The sequence below is a fragment of the Papio anubis genome, unplaced genomic scaffold (assembly GCF_008728515.1).
Source record: "Papio anubis isolate 15944 unplaced genomic scaffold, Panubis1.0 scaffold808, whole genome shotgun sequence".
Classification (NCBI taxonomy): domain Eukaryota; kingdom Metazoa; phylum Chordata; class Mammalia; order Primates; family Cercopithecidae; genus Papio; species Papio anubis.
The window spans coordinates 1-8,354 of record NW_022168304.1 but is presented as its reverse complement, the minus strand read 5'-3'; the positions used below and the strand labels follow the sequence as shown (position 1 = coordinate 8,354).

Below are 8,354 nucleotides of genomic sequence, written 5' to 3'. Positions count from 1 at the left end.
TTTCTTTCCTTCCTTCCTTCCTCCCTCCCTTCCTTCTTCCCTTCCTTCTTCCCTTTCCTTCCCTTTCCTTCCCTTCCCTTCCTTCTTCTCTTCCCTTCTTCCCTTCCCATCTTCCCTTCCGTCTTCCCTTCCCTTTCTTCCCTTCCCTCTTCCCTTCCCTTCTCCCTTCCCTTCCCTTCCCTTCTCCCATCCCTTCTCCCTTGCCTTCCTTTTCTTTTCAACAGTTTTTCTCTGTGGCCCAGGCTGGAGTGCAGTGGTGGGATCTCAGCTCAATGCAACCTCCCCTTCCCGGGTTCGAATTGAGTGAGCCCAGGAGGTCAAGACCAGCCTGGGAAAAATAGCAAAAGGCAGGGTGGTGCATGCCTGTAGTCCCGAGGCCGAGGGGGGAGGATTACTTGAGCCCAGGAGGTAGAGACTAGCCTGGACAACATAGCAAAACTGTCTCTACTAGAAAAATTAAAAATATTAGAAGGGGCTGAGTGGTGTATGCCTGTGGTCCCGAGGCCGAGGCAGGAGGATTGCTTGAGCCCAGGAGGTCAAGGCCAGCCTGGCCAACATAGCGAAACCCCATTTCTACTAACAACAAGGACAACAAAAAATAGCATGGGCAGGGTGGCTCACCCCTGTAGTTCCGAGCCTGAGGTGGGAAGATTGCTTGAGCCCAGAAGGTCAATATCAGCCTGGTCAACATAGCGAAAGCCTGTCTCTCCCAAAAAAATTATCAGGGCAGAATGGCACACGCCTGTAGTCCTGAGGCCGAGGCAGAAGCATCGCTTGAGCCCAGGAGGTTGAGGCCAGTCTGTGCAACATAGCGAAACCCGGTTTTAACTACAAAAAAAAAAAAAACGTGGGCAAGGTGGCGCATGCCTATAGTACTGAGAACGAGGTGGGAGGATTGGCCAAGGCGGACGTAATCAATACCACAATCACATCCCGTAAGTAAATACCTTTTCCTCTCTCCAGCACTACAGGTAAAGGATGGTAATTGTGGGCACCACACTTAGATTCCCTTCCAAAAATGCAATCAGAGGTTGGAGGGCCTTGGACGGATTTTTTAGTTCCAACAGATGTAGAAGCCACTGAAGAATGAATGTCACGACGAAGCACAGCAAACCTCCGCAAATGTGCTAGTTTGGAAAACATTGTGTCTTTCAAGTAGAAAAATCACAAATCGACTATTGTTTTCTCCCCATGGTTCAGACTAGAATACAGATGTTTAACCCAAGATCCGGGGACGGTCTTCAGAGAGATCAAAATCTCCTGATGGCACCTGAGGACCACCCACTTTGTCATACAAAGTGTGGATGGAGGAGGCAACAATATTCTGCAATGTCACTGCCCAAGGATGATGGACCAATCAGGGCAGTTAGTGAACTCCATCTGGCCAATTAGAAGTCAGGACAGTAGGCGGAACAAGCGAAGCTGATTTGGCGTCTATCAGTCCAGGCTCCAGGGACAGAACCTTCTCAAAAGCGGGGCGGAGACTCTGATTTTCCCGCCAAAAGCATCCCCTTGGATTGGCTACTTTAAGTTCAGAGTGCGCATGCTCTGATTTGCTCTTTTGATTCTTCCACAATCAGGGTAAGCGTGCGCTGATTTTCTCTTTCCGTTCTTCCCACCCATCCCCTCCCCCGTGGTGCATTTCTTATCTAGCGTTAATAATGTGTTTATATGAGGCAGGTCGCCATCTCAACTCCTTCCTGTCCGTTTCTAACTTTTTCAGGTATGGTATTTTTCCTAGGAACTCTGTAGTAACTTAAGAAATTTGGGCGGAGCGCGGTGGCTCACGCTTGTAATCCCAGCACTTTGGAGGCCGCAGGTGGTGGATCGCTTGAACCTGGGAGGTGGAGGTTACAGCGAGCCAGGGTCATGCCACTGCAACACGCCTAAGCAACAGAGCGAAAACCTGTCTCAAAAAAAAAAAAAAAAAAAAAAAAAACTCACTCAAATCATTCCTTCGGCTCCGGGACTACAGGCACACACCACCCTGCCCAGAGCACCAAAGATCCTGTGGCTGGAAAGACTCAGGCTGTTTCTCTTGCAGATCAGACTGCTCCCGGTGCCATGAACGGAGACAACACCTTTGCAAGGAGACCCAGGGATGATGCTCAAATATCAGAGAAGATACAAAAGGTGAGGCGACCTGGAGGGGGCAGAGTAGTGCCCAGGGGACAGTGTGGGGTGAGTAGGTTTCTGAGGGGGAGAGGACAGAGGTACTAGGGACAAGGAGCAGGGTCTCGGGGGAGATCTGGACCCTTGGGAGCCTCCCACCCTCGCTCTGACATCACCTAGCATCCCTAGAGACAAGTCTGTGATATTGCACTTCATTTGGTGACTCTCAGTCCACTCTGGAAGGTGGGAAGAGAGCCAGCCAGCAGCATTAAAGCCCTACTGTGTGACAGGGGAGAAGCTAGGGTAGGTCCCCATGTTCTCTCAGTTAGCCATGGCATCAACCAGGACGGATTATCATCCCCACTTCCTAGATCCAGCACACAGGAAGTGGCTCCAGCTGAATGGCAGACATGCCTAGCTGAGTCACCGCCAGAATTTCTTGTTTTTTTTCCAGGCCTTCGATGATATTGCCCAATACTTCTCTAAGAAAGAGTGGGAAAAGATGAAAGCCTCAGAGAAAATCATCTATGTGTATATGAAGATAAACTATGAGGTCATGACTAAACTAGGTAACAGAAAGTTCTAGGTACACAGAAGTCTGGGGACACATGAGCATCCCTTTTCCTGCTTTGGCTACTTCTTAGGCTACAGAAAGTACCCCACATTTTCATTTTGTGTAGGGAAAAATCGCAAGGCTGCTTCTGGGTGTTCTGCTCTTCTGTATCCTGCAGGGCTGAGGGCAGGGACTGGCCACAGTGGAGCTCGTACCTGTATCCTGCTCATACCGTCTTTTCTGATGAGCCCAGCTGTCTCTGTGGCATCCCTCCATCCCCTCAACCAACACGCATACCCTCCCTTCCGTCTCTTGGCTTGTCTCTCTCTCTTTCTCTCTCTTTTTTTTTTTTTTCTATGAGTCAGTCTCACTCTGTCACCTAGGCTAGAGTGCAGTAGTGCAATCATAGCTCACTGCAGCCTCGAACTCCTGAGCTCAAGCAATCCTCCTGCCCAGCCTGTGGAAAAGCTGAGGCTACAGGCACGTGCCACCATGCGGAACTAATTTTATTTTATATTTTGTAGATATGGAGGTCTCTCTATGTTGCCCAGGCTCGTGTTGAGTGCCTCGCCTCAAGCAATCCTCCAGCCTCAGCCTCCCAAAGTGCTGGTACTACAGACATGAGCCACCGTGCCAGGCCTAAGCTTGTCTCTTAAAGAATAAACATTTTGCTTCTTTCTAGGTTTCAAGGTCACCCTCCCACCTTTCATGTGTAGTAAACGGGCTGCAGACTTCCACGGGAATGATTTTGATAACGATCGAAACCGCGGGAATCAGGGTGAGTAGATGGGAAGGGGCTGGAAAGGGTCTCCTCAAGCCCAGTTGCTTTTCAGCTCAGCGACCTGGGAAAGATCCTCAGACATTTGTTCCCTCATACACATCAGGGCTGAGTGAAAAAAGAAATTGCATGCAGAAAATTAACTACAGAGGCCAATCATATAAAATTCTAAAACATGCAAAACAAGAAAATATATTTTTATGGATAATAAGTAAATGGTAAATGTATACAAACCTGAATGTGAATAAAAAGCCATCAAATTAAGGTGACTGGCTGTAGTGGAGGAGGGAGGGAGGGCATGGATTGGTGAGTGCTGCACAGACAGCTTCAGCTGTGACTTATTGATAGTATGTTTTGCGTTTTTTGGGTTTTTTTGTTTGTTTGTTTTGTTTTGTTTTTGAGTTTCGCTCTTGTCACCCAGCCTGGAGTGCAATAGCAAAATCTGAGCTCACTGCAACCTGCACCTCTCAGGTTCAAGCAATTCTGCTGCCTCAACCTCCCAAGTAGCTGGGATTACAGGCACCCACCCCCACATCCAGCTAATTTTTGTATTTTTGGTAGAGACAGGGTTTCACCATGTTGGCCAGTCTGACCTCAAACTACATGACCTCAGGTGATCCACTTGCCTCAGCCTCCCAAAGTGCTGGGATTACAGGCATGAGCTACCACTCCTGGACTGTTTATACTATTGCTAATATTCTGAATAAATAAATCAGATCTAAGATAACTGTGAGGTAATGTTGAGACCCGACTGGACTCAATTTTATTCCCCATACTTTTCTGTGGGTTTGAAATATTTCTTTTTTAAAGAACATGTTGTTCTTCCTAAGCACTGTTAATGAATCAAAGGACATTTAAGAAAATGTTAAAAGTGAAAAAAAGAAAATGTTAAAACTGTAGATCCGCCAAAAACTTCCAGAGTTTGTTTCATTAACAGCATGTGGGTATTGAATAAGTATCTTAAGAGAGGGTGATGAACACATTATGTAATAAAGATCGCTGTTTCTCTGTATTTTATCGAAACCAAATAGTCCTCACATTCTGCAACAACCCCTGTTCTCCGTGTTGAGCTTGGAAGAGGGTTTGAAAGAGTGATCCCTTATCCAACACACAGAGAGCTTTCCCAGTTCTCAGTGAGCAGAGATAATATAGGGTGAAAAACAGACGGGTTCTTGAGTAGAGATCTTTGTGCATTTCAGGAATATAAAGAGGACATATGTGTTTACCTGCTCTTCTGCTCTGAGAACACAGTTATAAGACAAGGTCAAAATGTCCAAACTGTCTCCAATAGACCTATTACTCCCCAACTAAACAGGCCAGATTCTACCATCTCCCACAATCACTATAAGAGGTCTGAAAATCCAGTGCTTGAGTATCTGCCAAGTTTTTGACATTAAAGGAGTGTCTTTATACTGAAAATATTTCAGAGCCACTGGACTAAATCATCCATGGGTTCGTCACACATTTAACAGTTTAATTGACATACCATAAGATTCACCCATTTCAAGTGTAGAGAGATTTTCACCTGTTGCACATCTTGAGTGGATACAGTTCAGATTCCTAAACAATCAATTTAACTATTTGGGAAAAAGTAAAAGACACGTAATGAAATAAGATGAGACTGTGATGGGATTTAGTTCCCATTTGATAAACCATAAGATGGATAATTCTGAGCTGATGCCACAGATAAATGCAGTAACCATTACTAAACATAATTCAGAAGCAAATTTCAAATAACTCCTCAACAATGAGTTGACTCATAACCCTCTGCTGCAGAATGCCCTGATACTACAGAAGTCTCTCTAGAGTTTGGAAATCTTTACCAACAAAGAAAAATGCTGATGTATTCTCTTTCAGTTGAACATCCTCAGATGACTTTCAGCAGGCTCCAGAGAATCTTCCCGAAGGTGAGTATCTCTCAAATCCAAAGAACCAGAGAAGCTTTGTCCCTCCACAGATGCAAACACTGGTAACAGTGGGAGAATATAAAAAATGCCCTCACTGCCTCCTTCTCCCCATGTGTATCACAACACCTGATGTAGCACCGACAGCTTGATAATACTAACAGTTGTGATCCTTAATACTTCTTTTGTTTTCATAGTGATGCCAGATACTATTTTAAACAGTTCACATGGGTTAATTTATTTAATCCTTAAGAAGACCTCTATGATGTTGTTTCTGTTATTATCTCCAGATAATAATGAGTCACACACTTCAGTTGTCATCCATATAAAAGCCATGTGACTTGGCGCAAATCTTCTAAGTTCTCTGAGTTTCAGATTCCTGGTCCATGAAATGGAAGTAAAGAATCATACATAGTTCATGTTTTAGATCCTAGTTATCAGCAACATAATAATAAAATGAGGCTATCGGGGTACAGAGATTTTAAAGAATTTCCTGGGGCACAGTGGCAGTGGTAGTTTAATACAGAACTCCAAGCCATTTAAAGCTCATTCACGTTTGCATTTGTTTATGAAGTTCAGATGTTGCTCACTAGGGCTTTACCCCATAGGGCCTGCTGGTGCTTCAGCTGAGACACCCACTCTCACAACAGGAAGGACCAGCTGGCCTCTGCTCTGTTACTGGGGCCACTTGCATGGCTTAGGAATTGCTTTGACTGTTGGCCCCTCCCTACTGTGAGCTCCTTGAGGGCCTTGTCTGCACCTGGGGCATCTGGGAAGCCCCAGTCCCAGCCCAGGGGATCCCTCGGAGGCCCCTGAATGAGTGACCCCACAAGTGCAGATTCAACTCTGGTTTAGTGGGTAAAGGAATCTGGGAGTTGGGTTGCCAGTGTGGAGACCAAATTCAAAGAGGATCATGAAAAGTATTAGTTTTTTTATTATTACTGCATTTAAACAGTGTTTACAAGCTCAGAGAGCACTTTCCCTTAGACTATTTTATATGTGTTGTTGACTATTTTGTAAGTGAGGAAGCTGAATAAAAAGTAGCTTAAGGGCCGGCGCGGTGGCTCACGATTGTAATCCCAGCACTTTGAGAAGCTGAGGCGGGTGGATCACGAGGTGAAGATATCAAGACCAACGTGCCCAACTTGGTGAAACCTCATCTCTACTAAAGATAGAAAACTTAGCGGCGCGTGTTAGAGCCTGCCTGTAGTCCCAGATACTCTGGAGGCTGAGGCAGGAGAATTGTTTGAACCCAGGAGGCAGAGGTTACAGTGACCCGAGATCGTGCCACTGCACTCAAGCCTGGCAACAGAGCAAGACTCCGTGTCAAAAGAAAAAAAAAAGGAAAAAAAAAAGTAGGTTAAGACTGTTGGTCAGTGACACATCCCAATGTAACCAAAATTGGTATGGGTACCACCTTACTTAATTCCACATTCAATGTTGGTGCCTCTGTGGGGTGGTATGTCATATCTGGTACTGCTTTCTTTGCTGCCTAGATTAATTTCAGCAAACCGTTTCTTTCTCTCTCCCTTCCCTATATTCATCTCCCCACACTATCTTTCCCAGCAGTGTTTTGTCCCCCCTCTATGTTTTTACATTTACTCTCCCAGTAGCTGTCTACAAGCTTATATGGGATCCCTTGTATTTTATAGAAGCTCTTCCTTTTGTAGACTTTGTGAATTCTTAGAATGCTATTCTTCTCCAAATCTTCTGTGTATGACACTCTCAATTACATGGAGATTTTTGCTGTTTGCAAGAATGTCAGTCTTAAAAGACTGTGAGGATAAGCATTCTATCCCTGGAAAGCCCATTCATTTAGGCCATTCCTTTCCCTTCTAACCTCCCAGGTTTCTCCTAATATAGGGCTATGTAACTCTCCCAGTGTTGTTGAGAACGTTGATTAAGGTAATGCATGTGAAGACGCTTTCTAAGCTCTAAAGCACTATAGAAATGTCACTGATACTGTTTATGTGTAACCTTCACATTATAAAGATCATGCCCAAGAAGCCAGCAGAGAAAGAAAATGATTTGAAGCAAGTGGCAGAGGCATCTGGCCCACGAAATGGTGGGAAACAGCTGTGGCCCCCGAGGAAACCAAGTACCTCTGAGAAGATTAACAAGAGATCTGGTAAGAGGAAATAATTCGGGAACGACCCCTCTGGCTTCCCTGGCTATGTTCAGGTGTGTGGACTGGGTGTGTGGCATGGATCCCAGACAAGCCTGGGTCCAGTCTGGGCTGAGGAGCTCGCCCAGCTCCAGATGAGATGTTAGACATGACTTCCAGAGACACAGACTTGAGTTGTCACCCATACAAAAACCATGTGACTTGGGGCAAGTCTTCCAAATTTCCTCAGCGCCAGGTTCCTAGTCCATAAGATGGAAATAAAGAATCACAGTTCATAAGTTGTTTGGAAACATTACATTTAATCTAGAAGGCCTGATGACATGAAAGGTGCTCACTCAATTCTATCTGTGATGACCTGCAATCATATCTTACTCAGTTCAATGCCTGATACCCAATATAGATGTGCTTCAGAGATATTGCAGGTTCGGTTCCAGACCACTGCAATAAAGTGAGTCACACACATTTTTTATTTTTGGTTTTGCAGTGCATAAAAACATTATGTTTACACTATACTTACTGCAGTCTACTAAGTGTGCAATAGCATTATGTCTAAAAATGTACATACCTTAATTTTAAAATAATTCATTGTTAAAAATGCTAACAATCTTCTGAGTCTTCAGTGAGTCACACTCTTTTTGCTGGTGGAGGGTCTTGCCTCAGTGTTGATGGCTGCTGGCTGATCAAAGTGTTGGTTACTGAAGGGTGGAGTGGCTGTGGCAGTTTCTTAAAATAACACAACAATGAAATTTGCCACATCAATTAGCTCTCCCTTTCTTGAAGGATTTCTCTGTAGTATGTGATGCTATTGGATAGCATTTTACCCACAGTAGAACTTCTTTCACAGTTGGAGTCAATCCACTCTAGCTATGAAAGTCCTAGATG

General features: G+C 44.8%; 1 protein-coding gene across 1 annotated transcript; it reads left to right on the top strand.

Annotated features, from left to right (window-relative positions):
- The first annotated feature begins 1,632 nt into the window (after nt 1–1,632).
- On the top strand, nt 1,633–7,974 carry LOC101002595 (protein SSX4-like). Its single transcript, XM_031662605.1, has 6 exons — nt 1,633–1,723; nt 2,045–2,133; nt 2,567–2,681; nt 3,348–3,443; nt 5,301–5,350; nt 7,340–7,974. The coding sequence occupies exons 1-6, from the start codon at nt 1,672–1,674 to the stop codon at nt 7,487–7,489; spliced, it is 552 nt and encodes a 183-aa protein (XP_031518465.1). The 5' UTR covers nt 1,633–1,671; the 3' UTR covers nt 7,490–7,974.
- Nucleotides 7,975–8,354: the final 380 nt, after the last annotated feature.

Excerpts from the sequence above, each read along its gene's own strand:
- LOC101002595 (XM_031662605.1), top strand. The coding sequence starts at position 1,672 with ATGAGGCAGGTCGCCATCTCAACTCCTTCCTGTCCGTTTCTAACTTTT. Across the intron at positions 1,724-2,044 it reads TCCGTTTCTAACTTTTTCAG|ATCAGACTGCTCCCGGTGCC; the intron begins GTATGGTATTTT and ends TTTCTCTTGCAG. Across the intron at positions 2,134-2,566 it reads TATCAGAGAAGATACAAAAG|GCCTTCGATGATATTGCCCA; the intron begins GTGAGGCGACCT and ends TTTTTTTTCCAG.